This window comes from Phragmites australis, chromosome 6, assembly GCF_958298935.1.
Source record: "Phragmites australis chromosome 6, lpPhrAust1.1, whole genome shotgun sequence".
Lineage (NCBI taxonomy): Eukaryota > Viridiplantae > Streptophyta > Magnoliopsida > Poales > Poaceae > Phragmites > Phragmites australis.
The window spans coordinates 37159666-37177421 of record NC_084926.1 but is presented as its reverse complement, the minus strand read 5'-3'; the positions used below and the strand labels follow the sequence as shown (position 1 = coordinate 37177421).

General features: G+C 40.3%; 1 protein-coding gene across 3 annotated transcripts; it reads left to right on the top strand.

The window, feature by feature from the left end:
- The first annotated feature begins 427 nt into the window (after positions 1–427).
- Positions 428–17315, top strand: LOC133922351 (probable serine/threonine-protein kinase SIS8). 3 transcript variants are annotated; one of them, XM_062367648.1, is made up of 17 exons: positions 428–662; positions 4025–4327; positions 4421–4624; positions 4937–5128; positions 5236–5474; positions 6174–6266; positions 6389–6481; positions 7735–7823; positions 9987–10074; positions 11490–11580; positions 14938–15232; positions 15483–15606; positions 15689–15708; positions 15894–16050; positions 16161–16449; positions 16543–16615; positions 17086–17315. In XM_062367648.1, the coding sequence occupies exons 2-17, from the start codon at positions 4085–4087 to the stop codon at positions 17166–17168; spliced, it is 2373 nt and encodes a 790-aa protein (XP_062223632.1). In that variant the 5' UTR covers positions 428–662; positions 4025–4084; the 3' UTR covers positions 17169–17315. The 3 variants fall into 3 exon arrangements, with proteins under 3 accessions (XP_062223632.1, XP_062223631.1, XP_062223630.1); XM_062367647.1 differs by having other exon boundaries at positions 429–662; positions 6174–6269; positions 7735–7815; positions 9982–10074; XM_062367646.1 differs by having other exon boundaries at positions 429–662; positions 6174–6269.
- Positions 17316–17756: the final 441 nt, after the last annotated feature.

Sequence of the window (17756 nt, the reverse complement as noted above, 5' to 3'; positions counted from 1 at the left end):
TATCAACTTCAAGTCGGTGGAGCGATGACAGAGAATCAGTCTACTACATATAGAATAAATAGAAAACAGTAGCCCTATTTATGGTAGTAACAACAAATCATAGTTTTGATGTCTCGGCAAAATTCATGCCATGTAGGGTATATATGCTAGGCTATGATTTATCCGTTTAACGACGATATCAATGCAGTGCAGATTCGCTAGCTTAGTCTTCGACAGAGTTTCGTGCTAATAAAGTATTGAGAAACCACTGCTAACAAGTATAATCTAGTAATCTTTTGAGAGAATAATTGTAAAAGGAGACATAATGTAGAGGAAATGTTATCTATTCTTTATTCATCTATATTTATTATTAAAATTTTGCTCTATATATAATAATAAAAATCTTAAAAGATGGAATCAAATCTTTTAAAAATCGAAACAGACCCGGACTGGATCGTAAAACTCGAAGTTGCCTAGAAAAACAACTCCTCCCACCTCCGCTAATTAATCACATCACGAGATCCCCTTCTCACTGCTCAGTCGCGCTCCTCTTCTCGCCTCTCTCCCACCGCCACCGCAACCGCCTCGCCCACGCGCGCCGGCAACGCCAGCCACCGCTCGCGTGCGCGGCCGGCCGCCGGGGGGATCCCGCGGCGAGGCTCCCGGACCGCGCCGCGCCACAGGTCAGTTCCCCCTCCCCTTGCCCCGCTGAATGCGGCCGTTTCGCTCGATGGATGCCCGGGGGATCCCCGGTGGGGGCGAGGGCCCCAGAGTTCGTGGCGGGCGTCGGGATAAACCGGTTTCGTCGTTTCGATTCCGTGGGGATGTGGGTAGTGGCGGAATGGTGGCAGCGGGCAATGCTGTGTTCACCGCGTTGGTCAACGCGGCCAGGGTTTGACTTCTCGTGCATCGGGCGATGAGGGAGGGCGGGAGGGGCGGCGGCTGCGCTGGTTGGTTGCGGGAGTAGGTCAAACGAGCGTGGTGATGCGTGAGAGGATACTAACGCTCGTTGGTCAACTCTCTGAGCAGCTGGTTTCGTCGGGTCAGGGGTTTTAGGTTGCGAGATTAGTGGTTTGAGCTCGTTGAATGTTGATCATGGCTGGGTTTCGTATTGTCTGTAGTGAAGCTCGTCTGGTTTAACTAGTCCATTGGAAATTTGCTGAAGAGATGTGCTTGCCCTTGTCAAAAGGCACATGATATAGTTTTTCGACTGATGCCAGACTAAATGGTGGTTACCGTGGTAACTGGCTCAACATTGGTTATGGACATTTGTTGGTTAGTGGTCCCGTGTTAGTTTTCAAAACCCTGGATGATTGTACTTGTTGGTCAACATGGGACTGTTGGTTGATGTGATCACACATTCACATCTGGTTGCCTGTACCAGTGACATCACCTCTCTCTCTCTCTCTCTCTTGTGTGTGTGTGGAACTTACTTGTGGAGCTTGATAGTGATTGGAGTCTGGAGTTTGATAGTGATTGGCTTTAGAATATGTGGTGGAAGGGACACTGGAAACTTTGAAATTAAGTATGGTGGATTTATCTTGATTGTGGCAGGTTATAGATACGAGATTACAATTAGTTGGTCAAAGTTTGAATTATTCAACAATTCTGTATTATTTATTTTAAGGTTTGATTTGAGTGAGAACTTGAAGTGCTGAAATGTACCCTGTTGCTTGTATGCCATGAGTCTACTACTTGTGCTGTTGTGAACTCATATCTGTATAGTAGAATATAATCAATGTACGCCTGTAGTCCGAACCTTGGAAGAACATGTTTCTAGTTATGCTCCTACATGGCACGAAAGTTTAGCAGAGCACCAATGCATGCTGTTCCCGTTGTACTTGACCAAGAATGAGATAAACATTCAGTAGTAAGAAAAGCAATTTCTATTGACATAATTTTTACATAAATTGGGACACACATATGGAATGCACCTGTGGTTCCAATGTGAAAAAACACTCACGAAAATCGGTATAAGAGAATATTGGTCAGTTTTGAAGTTTGAACGTAAGTATGCGAATTGTTTAACATGAATACATGATAATGCATATATTGATTATTTGGTGGAGTGACCTTTGATTCTATAAAAAAGAATAGATTTATTAATACTAGCATATCGCCTCTGCTTTGCTGCAGACGAAAGCATGTTGTTTCCTGAAATGATGTGTACGGTTACACAAACTTCCACCATTTCAACCGAAAGATGTCTAACAAAACATCTCTTAACTATTCAGGAGCTGATGGTATTCCATCGAGTTTGATCAGATGGCTGTAGCTTTAGATGTGACATGGCATATCATAGATGCTGCATTAGGAGTCAATGTTAGAATAAAGAAGGATGTTGGTACTTCCATAGCTGGTTAAAAAATTGTTCACATGATAACTCTCATTATACGGTTATTGAGTAGCATTAGTAACATCATTACCATAGTTATTACAGTGGTGTGGTGAGGCATGGCGACCCACCACCTTCGTACCTTTATATCGCTTATGGCGCGCGGCGTGGCGACGCCATACACACATCATAGTCTAGGATATTAGGAACATACGGTGTAACTCCCGTACTTTAAAAGAGAGAGATTATCTGCTCAAGTGGTTCAAGTGCTGTGAAACTACTAATGTGTGGTTTCTGGTTTGTGCTTGATGTTGGGGCATACAAATCTAAGCAACTGCATGCTGCAAAGCATCCAAGACCAAGTAATTTTTTTCTTGCATTTGTTATATACATTGCTGATGATGAATATCGCTATCCTTATGAACTAGACATGAGATCTAACCTTCCAAAGATCTGACTAGTTCTTATATGAGGTCCAGCATGGTTCAAGATCTGAACTTCAAGTTCAGTTCATGAAGGACATTTTGGGGCCAAGGGGCAATAACTCTAAAACTTAGGGGGCGATCTGTAAAAAAGGCAGCACGAAGTAGACTAGTAGTGATTGCCGTCGTCTATAACAAGTTGGCGCCTTTGGCTTCCACATCTCCCTCCCCCTTCCTTGCTCATCTTCGAGTTCTCAAGGCGAAGCACTGAAGCAGCAGCAAGCGCCGCCATTGGGGAGTCACCCATCGAGGAGCTCGATGCCTCGACGGCTGTCGCACTCCCTCCCCGGCGCGTATCTACCGGATCTGCCGCTGCCTCCGCCGTTGCCGGATCTACCGCTCTCGACCGTTGGATCTGCCGTTCTCGACCGCTAGATCTGGATGAGGAGGTGGATGGGGATCAGGACGGGAGATGGCGAGACGGACAGGGATCTAGATAGGAGACGACGATCCAGGTGGAGGTGGGCGGAGCGGTCACCACCTATTGCGCCCACCACAACTTGTTTGGTCGCCATAGGACGCTAAAACGGCGCCACGGGGACGCCACGGCGCTATGGCGGACGCCATACACTCTAGAGCCGTGGCGACGCCGTGGCGTCCCGTGATTTTCCGCCACGGTGATATAGCGTCATCCTAATGACTATGATCATAACAAGGAAATCAGTATTTCATAGCAACCATGTTATCTATGATCTGTTGGCTTAGCAATATATGTGCATCATTGTTCGGATCATGCTGAAGCAGTTGAATTATCCACACAGTGATCAAATTCTGCCTAGTTCTGTTAATTCAATGCGGAGTTTGTAACATGAAAATGTCAAATCCATGGTTGATTTGGCACTTGATTATATATATTTTGGCAATCCACAATACATGTATTTGAACTTGTGAATTGGCCTTCTAACATAAATCATCTCGATACAATTGCGAAGGATTTACCATAACCCTGTACTCAAGTTGATTGAGTTGAAGTCACGGCATTGAGATTATAATTTGAGCATTGTAACTGTAACACCAGTCTGTAGGGAAAATGCAACTTGATCTTCTAATCTCCTGCTAGACTTTTGCTTTTGTTTGTTTTTCTGAAACTTAGCAAGTATTTGATCTTGCTAATTAATTTGGGGGCTGGCCACCTGTCTTGAAAATAAATCTCACAATCTCAATTTTGAATATTCAAGACATCGTGTTTAGTTTGGTTAATTTGTTTCACTCGTTCATTTGAATCTAGGGTGGCCTTGAAGGATGATAATTAAAGCAAAATGATTCTATATTTCAACATATTTTGGAGATGGATGATCTGCCAGGGGATGAAGGACGTTCCCAGACACACTCTTCAGATCCAAATCGGCCCTCCCATTTGGAGGACAAGTTCCAATCCCTTTCCCTGACCAAACATGAAAAGAATTTGGATCCTGCAGATTCTTCCTTCGATTGTAGGGAAGCTGATCATTCATTGCAGGCTGCTCAGACATTGTGGTCTACTGGATCTCTATCAAGTCCAATACCCAATGGTTTTTATTCCATTATTCCGGTAAGGGTTTTTTTTAATGACATTGACTTGTTAAAAGAATATAAATAACTTATTTGTACTTAGTATCTCATCTGTTCACTCTGAACTTTGAAGGAAAAGAGATTCAAGGAGCATTTTGACACTGTACCTTCTCCTGATGACATTTATTCCCTTGGAATAGATGGATTCAAGGCCGAGATTATACTTGTGGACTTCGAAAGAGATAAAAAGCTCTCTGCTTTAAAGCAGCTATGCACAGCGCTGGCAAAAGGGTTAAATTCAAATCCTGCTGCAGTGATAAAGAAGGTTGCAGGTTTGGTAAGTTTCCTGTGAGATTCTTTACGGAACGTAGGATGGTAGTGACATCTTTTCTTCCTTCAGATTATGGCAATGTGCAACCTCCTTGTGATCAATTGCCTTGAAGTGGTTTACATAAACTTTTCTTATTTAGAACTGTTCCATTTTATTGCTTTGCTCATCCTTTGATTCTTCTGAGTCTCTGGTGGGTTGCACTTGCTTCTTGAAGTATGAATAACTCTTTCTAAACCATTTTTTTTTTCCCGCTTGTACAGATGTCATCTTAATTTTATACTTCTCTTATGAACTCCAGATTTTCAATTCTAATTTCAGGTTTCTGACTTCTATAAGAGACCAAACCCGCAACTTAGTCCTGCAAGAACTTCCTCTGAAGAACTTTCTCATTTTATGGAAAACAGGGGAGTTCAATTACTGGGACAGATAAGACATGGGTCTTGCAGGCCCAGAGCAATGTTATTTAAAGTTCTTGCTGACTCTGTTGGTATAGACTGTAAACTGCTCGTGGTATGTTTTATTACCTTCTCATCTGTATGTTTGAACTTGGAATAGGATTCTTCTCTACTCATGGAACTCCTGGACCTTGCATCTTTATCTTATTTTAACATGTGTAGGGCATTCCAAATGAAGAATCTCATGGATACGATGATTCCGCCAAACATATGTCTGTTGTGGTCATGCTGAAGTCTGTGGAATTTCTAGTTGATCTGATGCGTTTTCCAGGACAACTAGTTCCATTTTCATCCAAAGCTGTCATCACATCCCATATATCTGCAACTGGAGAGAGTGATTCAGCTGACTACGATTCCTGTGATTCTCCTCTTGAACCTAACAGTCCTCTTTGTGCTCAACGGTATATCCGTGCATTTCCTTTTGTGGCATTTGTCTCTTGTAGTGGTTCTGTTTGGTCCCTTGCCATGGATCTAGTATTACTGTATTAGTATGAACTGCATGAAACTTTGTATTTCATGTAGTTTTGAACTACACTTTCCAACTCAGCATCTGCTAAGGAATGCTACCCATTAACAAAGTGAAGGCATTCCAAACTGACATGGTATTTCATGATTTCATTGGGTTTAATCTTTCTTTAGGCCTACCACCTACACAATACTTCTTTTTTTGGTATATATTAATAGCAACTGGAGCATTGATTGATTGAAAATGCTGTTGCTGTTGTTGTTGGACTAATGTTGTAGCCTATGAGGGTTGTACTTTGTCAGCCTTGATTGTTTTATGAAATTTAATGCTGTCTGAATTGTAGATTAAATATTGAGAGCTTATGTGATGTACTTGTCTTATTCAAAGCACTATCAATTTATTATTTACCAAAAAGTTAATAAGTATTTTTATTACTTTGTTGACTCCATCTTTGAAGCATTTATGTGCTTCGAATGCCGTTTGAATCTTAAACAATATTTTAGTTGCTAACTTGATATTTGGGAATTTTTTTTAATAACTGTAAACTGACTTCTCAGGGTGGATTTAAACTGAGTACTTTGCTATGGTTTATTGGTCTGTGATGAGCGCTATAGTCAATCTCTCTCTTTTCCAGGCTAGAGCAAGATGACAGCACGAGATCCTTCAAAGTCCCCTCTCTAAGAAACATCATGCTTAGATCAACAAATTCTATGGAGGGTAAAATGAGGTGGTAAGCCATGTAATAAAGCTTGTTCAGTATGTTTTTTCTCTCGTATTTCACTTTTGCTGTTTTTCTCATTGTCCAGTTAACTGCAAAATTACTCATCAGATTCACCCCTGCTTTACCAGTTCATCTCATAGTGAGCCGAATGTTGCCAATGCCTTGTGTGGTCGCAGCCAGAGGAAAGTTGTGAATGAACATCAAAGAACTGCAAGTTCAAGGTTCTCATTTTGACATCTTTTGATTATCCCAGTAGCCATTCTCATTGGATGGACGAAAATTGAGAAAAACGTTTATTACGTGTCTTCTTTTAGTTTGCCTTAGGTTCGCTTCTGCCAGGCTGCCATAACTGATACTCCCTATTCCCTTCGTCCCTGAATGTGCGCACAGTGGCAGATCTAGGCCTAGGTCCATAAGCCTATCCAAATTCCATTAATTTTTTTTTGAAAAATACAAAGGACCTAGCTAAGAACACAATACTGCAGCCCCAGGCGTGATGTGTTTCTGGCTCCACCCCTGTGTGCATAGTCAAACTTTTGCATTGACTATTGATATACATTTCCGTATCTAATTGGCCACTTGAAAATTATCAGTTGATGGATCATCACTCATCAACTGTATTTCAATGATTGTAATGTATTTGCACAACCTGATAACTTTTAGCATAATACTATAATGAGAGTATTTTTTGGAGGCAAACCTACCGGCATTGTTTTCATATAACCAATATAAACATTTGTAAATATGTAGGTCAAAATATAATTAGTTTGACTGCATGCATTCAGGTGTGGCATTACTTAACTCGATGGGGTAATATATATAATTTGTATAATTCTTGTTAGAATTTGAAATTCCAGGAACAAACACTTCTATTGCAAGTTGTCATGACATGAACTGCAAAAATTTTAGTAGCTCTTAACTATAGTATTGAAATGTGATAAATGCTTTTTCCTTCCTCCTTTACATTCAAGCTTTTTTTAGTTCCTCTGCTTTATGCCTGGGAAAATCAGTACCTGTACTCTCAAATTGAGCTTTTTTATCTATCACTCCTTATCCTTTGAATGGAAAATAATATGTAGCGTGACAAGGCATGACATGTAGTTGAATTATATGTCCCTCCTTATCCTTATCCTCTGTGGTTAGGAAAGGGATGATATAGGGGCAGGGAGAGTGCTTACTGCCTATATCTACAGTGTGCCAACAAATTCAGAGTCCCGTTATCATCACTTGCCTTTTGGGCTCCTTTTGCTGTCAGAAAACTTAAGAGTGGCCAAAGGCTTATTTAGAAGTAAAATGATTAAAACGAGTGAAGCAAAAGTGCTGTAAGTGCATGTCCCTGTTCATTGTTTTGTCTCTCTCTTTTCCAGTATCCATTTATATGACGTTTCCTTTTCGTATTTGTATACATCTGAATCTAGAATTCCAAGTCCTTCATAGATTGTTTTTCCTTAAATGCATTTCTTTGTTCCTGTAGTCCAGAGCATCCACTGTACAGAGCTTGTGGGCGATCAATGCTGGGTGATAGACAATACGGTGATGGTGTAGCTGTATCAAGGTACCTCAGTAAGTTTCTCTTTTGTGTATTTACTTTTTTGTCTGAACCAAACAAAAAATTCCTGAATTCGTATCCTCATTGTTTTACTGCTCAAACAAGCATCTAATGCGTCATTGTGATGCTTCATATTTGCTATATTATGTGAAAAAACATTAACAAAAAAAATGGAGAAGGCCCAGTTTTGGTCCGTGAGGGCCTCTTTGGAAAGCATGAATAGGAAGAATGGAATGCCTCGTGCCATTGACTCCTACAGGATTTCAAATTCAAAACACAGAAACGTTAGAGGTGATGTAGGGAGGTGATATGGTAGCTGATCGGTAATGGTGGATTGGTGTAAGATAATGGTGCTAGTCACCCTTGTCACCAACAGGGCTTCTCCCTGAGGCAGGAGGGTCTGACCATGCCGGTCCTTTATTAAACTTGATGATCTATTCTTTGCTTCCTCATAACTGGTACATGGCTATCTCTTTTATAGAGATGGCTTGACTTGACCTCCAAGAAACATATCTCTAACCTATGGAAAGATCTAACCAAATCAATCTAATCCCCGACTAAGGGAACTAATCTATCTATTTCCATAATAAACCAATCTAACTTAAGGTAACTAAATGAATAATAGATGGATAGAGAGGTGCTGCAGCTGTAGTAGCGCGATACAATAACTATTGACCCATGGCTCATAACAGGAGGGAGTGATGTGATGCATTGGACTTCTCAAAGCATGAGGTTTGAACTCATCTTTGGTTTCCTATAGATTTGTGGCATAAAAATGCAATCCATAGGAATTTTTACAACTCCATTCCTTTCTTCTGAAGGACCTATGTATGAAAAATTCCTAAGGATCATAATCCTACAATCCAAAGGGGGGCTTAAGTATTGCTTCGGTTTAAGTTACATCCTCAACTCCAATACCATCTAATTTGCATCCTCCACATGCCAAAACAAGTGCAATTAACCCCCTATACCCAAACCATCTCGGTTTTGACCTGTGTGGCTATTGAGTTTGATCCTTGTCGGCACACCATTCACAAGGCTGCAGGCCCCACGTGTCAGTGGCTACCTTTTTAAAAAAAACATTTGGTCCTTTATCTTCCTCCAGAACACCAATTTACTCTTCTTTTCTCATGGCTTTCCTTTCTCTTCTCGGAATATACTCCCCATCCATAGAGAAAACAACATCTTGCTCCATTGTTTCTAGTGGAGTGGAACTTGAACTTGAGCAAATCCATGAAGCCATGAAGTCGCTGACATCAACATGAGCATCAAATTTTTACAACCACAAATCTCTCGTAGCCATCAGCTCTTCTATTATTGTTCAATGTTATCCCTCCCCAGCCCTTGACACGACCTGCAGTGTGCCTGTGACGCCTGGCACCAGTGAGCCTAGGCCTTCTCTCATCTCACCGCAGAGCAATGGCTCCTGCATCTGCCTTTTACCATCTACATATTATGGTTTTTTCTGGTTCCTGATAGGAACCTGTGGTAACCTATTTCCAAGATTTTCCCAGAATCATTAAACTCATGGGAAGTAGAAACTAAGTTGAACCCATCAGAATGAAGTTGTTATGATAGATAATCGAAGAACTTTCTGCTCTCAACATCTTTCTTGTTTTTGAGAAATAGAATCTACCACTTTGTCTCATACTTTTATGCTGTAACTAGTTGAATGTCAGTGCGTTGCTACAGATAAATAAGAATCGCATTATCCCCAACAAGTCAAATCGCCATTGTTGGACTCAGCTTGCGCACCCTCGGTTCCACCTCAGCCTGCATTGTGCCTTTTCTGTTGTGCTCGGCTAACACCATGCCTCAGCACCACTGCTGTGCCCAGCCGAGTTTTGCTGCTGCACGCGTCACACCTACACTGCCATGCCTGGCCTTCTTGTATCCTTGGCCCTGCTGCCAGGAGGAAGTTGTTGTGGCCACTTATCGGAACCCCCCGTAGTTGCATGCTGTTTGTTGAGGAGGAATAGGGAGGCAGAAGAAAGGAAGAACTCAGCAACTGGGCCTTTGTAGTGGTAGAAATAAAGATTATCTGTGCTCAACTTTGGGAGCCAGCTTACCGTTGGAAACTATAAAGGATTTAACACTATTGCAGTCGATGTTTTTAATCCAGCAGTACTGATTTCTTATTGGCCTAATTAAATATTTCTTGCCTGATGATAGGTCAGATGGTGCATCAACGTCAAATACACGTAGAGCACGGAGAAGAAGTACAAATACAAGTATTGCCCCTGAAATTAGTGATGATATTGTGAGGTTGGTAAAGATGACTTTCAACTCTATGAGCAGCCGGATTGTCTCAAAATAACAGCCAGATCTGTGCTTAGTCCAGTGAAAACGTAGAGCTTTTAGTCTTATTACATAATAGCATAACTTCACTTAAATCTTTGGTTGCCACCTGAGAGGCAATAGAAGATGTTTTTCCTTTTTGAACGAACAATGAAATAAAGAAAAGGTAGGTATGTTGAACATTGGTTCGCTTCTGTCATAAATTTTATATGTCAGTAACTTATGTCTATACAGTTATTTTAGTCTTTTTCTGGTGCCTGCGCTATCTAAGAAACACTGTTTATAATTTTCATGAATTCCATGCTGTGGCTTCGTTTTGTTTTAAGCTCAAGTTCCAGTCATATAACTCCTTGAATTTCTACATTGAACCAAATGTTTGTGTTTCATTGCTAGTGACCTTGATGAAAAAAGATCAATCTTTTACATTTTCTTTTCACTTTTGGGTAGGGGTGAAAACGGGCCGGAATTTTCCCACCCACCCGATCGTCTGATCCGATTTATATGCTAATCAGATCTCAAATATCGGATATCCAAAAGAAATCTTGGATATTGGATCGGATCTCGGATAGTTGTATCGGATATAGGGAGCCAGATATCCGTCGGATATCGGATATATCCAAAGACTATCTGATAGCTATCCGAACCTATCTTTTGGAGCTTGTAACTTTGTCATACGGAGTTGGTTGGAGACGATCTTTATATGAAAATTGTAGCTCTTGATGAGATCTACAAGTTTCTAATTGATACTTTTTTCATTTGAAGTTATTAATATATTCAAATAATTAATAAAAACTTCAGCTAGCATATTGGGTACTCATAACTTCTCCAATTTCGTTGTAACATAACTCCTTTCATGGGAGTATATTGTTGATTTGCTTGTTAGACCTCTAATGTAGTTGAGTTTTGGATACGTGGAATGGTCGAACAATCATAACATATGCGATATATATTGTTATTGCTTTTACTCAATATCCAAATAAAATATTCATGACCGACATTGTCTGCATCAGACTCGTCACATATTCTATCCGTATCGATCTGTATCCGTGACCAAGACTATATGTATCCGTACCTGCATTCGGCACTATCTGTATCCGACTCCGAACCCGAGGAGAAAATATGAGATAGGATATAGGATCAGCGATATCCGTCCATATCCAATTCATTTTCACCCCTACTTTTGGGCAATTCTTTATTTTGTTGAAACAAGACTTTTGGGCCATTCATCTGTCTTCAAATCACAGTTTTGTTACGTGGATTTATTGCTTTGGCTATCTGGCCACAAGCAAGATGGGAACTTCTGGCATGACATTTTTGCTCTTCTTTGTTTCGAGATATTATCTGCCCTGGCTGACATAGAAGTATGGTTTGCTTGCCTTCAGAGCAGTTCGAGCAATGAATGAAAGCATGAGACAAAATCGACTTTCAAGGAATGATGGCAGTCCTGGACACTCAAATGATTCACGGAAAAATGTATGCTATTATCTCAAGTCTATTGCTCCCTTGATTTTATTCTATTGGCTGGGGCATGTTTATGTCTCTCTGTTAACTTTTTTATTTTCATTTTCCTAAATTCTTTCTTGCGAAAATTTTTAGTTGTGATTTATCATTTTCACACTCACAACATGATCATGCAATGGGGAAAAATATGTTAGTTGGGATTCGGGAAGGAAACTAGTTGCTGAGGAACTAGGTCAATATTAGATCTTAGGCATTGTTGATGCTTGTTGCTATATTTGATTATTTGTATAGAATCTATACATGCTCCTGTATCTAGATTCTTGGTATCAAGCGGAAGTTAATGCTGCACTATATAGGGAATATTGTTACTGTTACAAGATGATGGCATGGGCCCTTTTGAGTTATTTCTCCTTATTTGTTTACCAACTTTTTTGAAATTATTTATATATTTTGTAGTGTTTTTCGTGTTTCTTCCTTATGGCCCTTAGTACATTTTCTTTTAGCTAAAATGCCTCTCATCAATTGAGTAGCTTTTTTATAAAAATAAGTTCACCTTGTGTGCTGCTTTGGCCTTCTGTTGCTAGAGTTACGGTGGCTCTTATATGTTTTGAATTTTGACTCACCAATTTGTGTGCAACTTCATTGTTAGCATGTTAATGGTGTTGCCGAGTTGACTAGTATGGAATACGGATTGAGTATTGGGACTTGAATGGTGAAATTAAGAGCAGCATAGCCCAATGAGTAGTTTTCAAAAGTGTGGAAAAGTCAAGCAATAAAGTTGAGAATATTGATACCTAAGCAAACCATATCAGTGACTGTACTTGTTATCTGTGATTTTGCCTTTGTTACATCTTTTTGGAAGCTTCCTCGTTATTTTAAGGTCCAATGATCTACATTAAAAAAATGTGTTCAGACAAATGCATGTGCATGATTTCTAGAAACTTGATCAATGAAGGTCTTGCAATCTGATTGTGCCATAGTAATTTGTTGCCTTTTTTTCCTGATCATCCACATTGAAGTTAGTATTCTAACGATAGTTTCCGTGCATGTCAGATTCTCTGTTTTACATTATGTTCCTGCCCAGAAGCCTGGATTCCTAAATTCCTTTTGATGGTGCTAAACTCTTTTTTTTTTACCTTGTAGAATGGGACTGGTTTCCCATTTTCCATGGCATCTTAGTTCAAGTTTCTCAAACCCATCATGAATTTGGTTCCTATTATTTCTTTGCAAACAGAAATGGACGAACACAAAAAGCACTAACTGCTAGGTTTCCCTTCTTTGCATAACTTGTAATTCTCTTTTAGCCTACAGTACTCAGACCCTTTATTGTATGGCCTGATTATGTACCCACATGAGGTTGGCACTGTTGGATAAGTGGTTAGTGGCAAAATTCCTCTAGCTGCCATTCAACAAATGTTGGTTTACAAGAATACCTAGTTCCATTGCTTTTCAAAACCCACAACTAACATGTATCTATGTTACAGCTGACTCTAATTTTAGCCCGTGAACTAAAAACTAATGAGTTACCCTATGGATCCTAGTATCTAACACCTGATATGCTCGTCAATGGGGTTATGAAGGAGTTAGCCACTTTACTGTTCCAATAAGTAGCTTCGTCCTTCTCCACATTTAGTGTCCCAGGGTGCAGGTTGTATGATAATCTTTTTATTTAGTTTTCATATCTGTAGAGTACCATATACCATTTTGATTTCCAATTTTTTTTTTGTAATATAAGGGCATTAAGTAAAAAGGGAAACTGTACTATATACTTTGTTGATTCCAAATATTAAGACTTGCTAATATTTAATTTGCTTACTGAAATTCCATTATAAAAGGTGCTAGGTGGGCGTGTTGGGTGTCGCCTAGCGCCTTGGCACCGTCTAGGTGGCCTGGTATACATGAGAGGAAGGAGGGGGAGGAGAGATCCTGGAGGAAAAAAAAAGGGGAAAGTAAGGCAATCTACTCGGTCCGGCCTGGCCCAAGAAGCAACCAATATAAGAAACCCTAACCCTCGTGCCTCAAGATCTGCAGGTGCCATCCCTTGCCAATCTGATTGTTGCCCCTTATCACTGCTTATCTTCCCTCTCCCTCGCCATCGTCGCGGACGTCAAATCCGGTCGCTCCCACCACCACTGACGCCGGATCTGGCCACCTCCAAAGTGGATGGAGCTGGATCGGGGCTCCGCCACTGCTCCTCTCATTCACCACCACCGCTGATGCTGAATCTGACCGCCCCTTGTCTCTGTCGCCGAAGCTAGATCTGGGCCTCCATCTCCTCCCCTTGCCTTTGCCGTAAGTCCTCCCACTTCACCCCAGACTGGTGCGCCCACCTCCCGCCCTATCGCCTAGAGACTTGTTGACAGGATGGCTGCCGACCCCACCGACTATGGCAAAATCGAGGCGGTAAGAGATTGCAAATTACCTAGCCTTTTAGAACATGTGCACATATACCAATAGGAAACTTGCTATAAGCAGATGAACTATGACAAAACCAGGTATTGGAGTATGTCATTGCAAACATAGAAAGCTGTGAAAAATGCCAATAAAAAAGGGAAAGCTATTACAAGTTCCTCTCCAGTGGCATTTCTGAACCAAGATGATTTTGGAGTGGTATATTTACAAATTCCAGGGCCATTTTTAATGTGTTCCCGTGTTTCACAGTGGCATACCTGCAACTTACCACCTTTCCTGTTGCATCAATTCAAGTTCCCCTTAAGAATACAAAATTACAAATTCTAGAAATTTGTCAAATTATTCTCACAGATCTTCAGAGCATTGATGTTATAAAAGTAAATAACTGTTATTTGCTGCATTTTTTTTACTTGCATAATATTATATATGACTGTATAGAGTATTTCAGATACCATGAAATATTTTTAATTTTCATGTACCTGTTAAGTTCCATACTGGACTCTGCCACCATTACTGTACAGCATCAATACATTGACAATGATGCCAAATAGTTAAGTGATGTTTTATATGGTGAAGCTTATTATTCAGATCATGCAAATTTGCAAGGTGCAGAGTCATTCAATATGAAAATTGCAGTTCACAAGTGCCTATGCTTTTAGTTTGTATTTCTTCATTTTATTTGTGCATAACCATATATACACTTTTTTTATGTTGTAAGGTCATGTTTTTTCTTCTGGACACCTTCATATATACTTGTTGTACTTTTTTTCTTCTGCCAACATGTCCTATTAGTTAATTGACACATTTCTTTAATTGATTTTCAGTAAATTTGTCTCGATCTACTTCTTATGCTAAAATGTTTTGTTGTTTATCCAATACGCACAAAAGTTCATTGGAATTTCTGAATTGCTTAGTTTTGTGGTTTAAATATTGTAATTAAATCAATATGATATATAGGAACCAGTAGGTGATTTCAAAGACAATGAAGTATATACAAGACGACCAAATGCACTGGAGGGTTTGAGAATACAAATTAATTCTCAAAAGGCAGTGTCATTACCTTCATCGCCCCATAGGTCAGGTATCCTTGGTTCGGACCTCGGAGGCCCAGCTGACTTTACAGCAGCAGATCTGATATCAAACTGGAATAAAGTCTTGCAGTCTTCACCATTTCTGAACAAGCCTTTATTGCCATTTGAGGAATGGCACATTGAGTTTTCAGAGATTACTGTTGGCAGTCGTGTGGGAATAGGCAAGTATATCTTCTCTGTTTATTTGTTTGCTCTATTTAGGAAATACTGCATCATCAGAACTTTTTAGAGCCAGGGGCATTGAAGGAAGTTATGCTTCATTTGTACCATTTTTTAAAGTGTTATGGAATGGATCTAAAGTAATATATGTTTCACATTGGCCTTTTATCTCTTAGAATCATGAGACTGAATGTTTGTTTTTTTTGCATCCTATCCTATTAAAGCTAGTAACACATCTAAATGTTTCTTCAGGGTTCTTCGGAGAAGTCTTCCGTGGCACCTGGAATGGAACGGAAGTAGCTATAAAAGTATTCCTGGAGCAAGATTTGACAACCGAGAATATGGAAGATTTCTGCAACGAGATCTCAATACTTAGGTTTTACATATACCTTTGGTTGTTACTTTTGTTATGAATTGTCTACAAGATTGTCCTCTTATTATTTTCTCTTTGTTTTCAGCCGACTTCGACATCCCAATGGTATTACCTCCTCATTGAAATTACATTACAGTAGTTTCATTTTGTTGATTCTGATTTCAGTTTCTGTCTTAATCTGTTGGGTCTAGCTGTTTGCAAATGCCATTTCCTATTTCAGCAAGATTATAAGAACTTTTGATATATTTAGAAGAGTATGCTAATAATTTTTATGTTGCTTTGCACTGCAGTCATACTCTTCCTTGGTGCATGTATGAAGCCTCCTCACTTATCCCTAGTCACTGAGTACATGGAAATGAGTTCTTTGTACAATTTGATTCACTCAACTGTGCAGAAACCTAAGCTCAATTGGAAGAGGAGGTTAAAGATGCTCCGTGATATCTGTAGGTGAGCATACTGTTCAATGCCTGTAGTCTTTCAGACTGTTCAATCCCTGATATCTCTTAGCGTTTTTACTGCCGTGTTTAACACCTTGGTCTGATTATTTGTTGTACTAGGGGTCTCATGTGCATGCATCGACTGAAGATAGTTCACCGTGATCTGAAGAGTGCAAATTGTCTTGTTAATAGGCACTGGACAGTCAAGATATGTGACTTTGGGCTCTCCCGAGTAATGTTGGATTCTGCAATGAATGACAACTCATCTGCAGGAACTCCAGAGTGGATGGCTCCTGAGCTCATTCGCAACGAGCCATTTACTGAGAAGTGTGATATCTTCAGCTTTGGGGTTATCATGTGGGAGCTTTGCACCCTGAGTAAACCTTGGGAAGGAATACCATCAGTTCAGGTGACCACCATACTTCTCCACCCCTTGTTTTTTTCAATTGTCACTGAATTAAACTGACCCACATAGAATGGTGTCTTCTGATCTACATGTAAGGTCGTCTACTCTGTTGCGAATGGAGGGGCAAGGCTGGAAATACCAGATGGACCTCTTGGAAGCTTGATAGCGGGTATGATTTGTGTTCCTCCTTTTTTTGGGAAACATGTTCCCTCATTTATGAAAGGATGGTTGGTACACTCCTGTATCAGTTAGAACTTCCATGGCGGTTTGCCTGATTCCCAGGAGATTACGAATTAATACATTTAAAATGGACAGATATGCTGAATTTTTCAAGCATTGGCTATAAGAAATTCCCTTTTCTCTACTGATGATGCGACTGTTTCATGAAAAAATATCGAGGAAACTGATGGGACTTCGTTGAATACTTTTCACTCTAGAAAAATAGATAAGACAGAAAGAGTCCTTTACCCAGGCCAGCAGGCAGAAATGTATGAGTCAGCAATCTACAGTTTAAACATCCGTTCACCAAATCTTATTTTTAAAATTTATGTCACCATGGAAAGTACACTGATTTTCCTATACTCTATTCAAGTACCTAATGTTGACCTAAAAAAAACATGCTACATCCTTGTTTAACAGATTGCTGGGCAGAACCGGAGAAGCGTCCAAGCTGCCAGGAGATCCTGACCCGTCTGCTTGATTGCGAGTATACCTTATGCTGATATTTTGCCTCTAGTCTGTATAGCGGTTTTAGGGGCAGCAAATTGATCCGGCTTATACATCATTTCATTTCTCAGTTCTTATCATTTTGACATCTTTGAGGATGTAAATTAGCAACATGTATTATAATAAACAAACTTTTCATAACATCTTTAATGTTACATCTTACATGTGACAACCCAAAATTCGAGAATTTTTTTCGCAAAATTCTTTTTCCCTTGCCTTGTTTGAGTTCTGGCTTTATTTGGAGTTCTTATGCTTTTCCCTATTCTATCTGGCCTCTGAAATTGCTGTTTTCTAAAAAAGATGTCAATTTTTATTCTTTGGGCTGATCCCAACCTCTCTCTTCGGACCTGACTCCAACTCCCAATTCACCCAGGCCTCAGGGCCTTTTTTTTTTCTCCCTGGGCTGTTCCGGCCCTATTCCTGCACCCCGGCTAGTTTGGCAGCAGCCGAGGCAGGCGAAATTCCTGATTCGAGCGCGCGCTCATTTCTTCCCTCGCGAACGATCCAGTCCGAGCGGCCCATGGACCAACTAGCGATCATTGATGGACCACGTGTGCTGATTGGCCGCACCCAGCACTGCTGGG

Excerpts from the sequence above, each read along its gene's own strand:
- LOC133922351 (XM_062367646.1), top strand. The coding sequence starts at position 4,085 with ATGGATGATCTGCCAGGGGATGAAGGACGTTCCCAGACACACTCTTCA. Across the intron at positions 15,607-15,688 it reads AACGAGATCTCAATACTTAG|CCGACTTCGACATCCCAATG; the intron begins GTTTTACATATA and ends CTTTGTTTTCAG. Across the intron at positions 16,450-16,542 it reads AAGGAATACCATCAGTTCAG|GTCGTCTACTCTGTTGCGAA; the intron begins GTGACCACCATA and ends TCTACATGTAAG.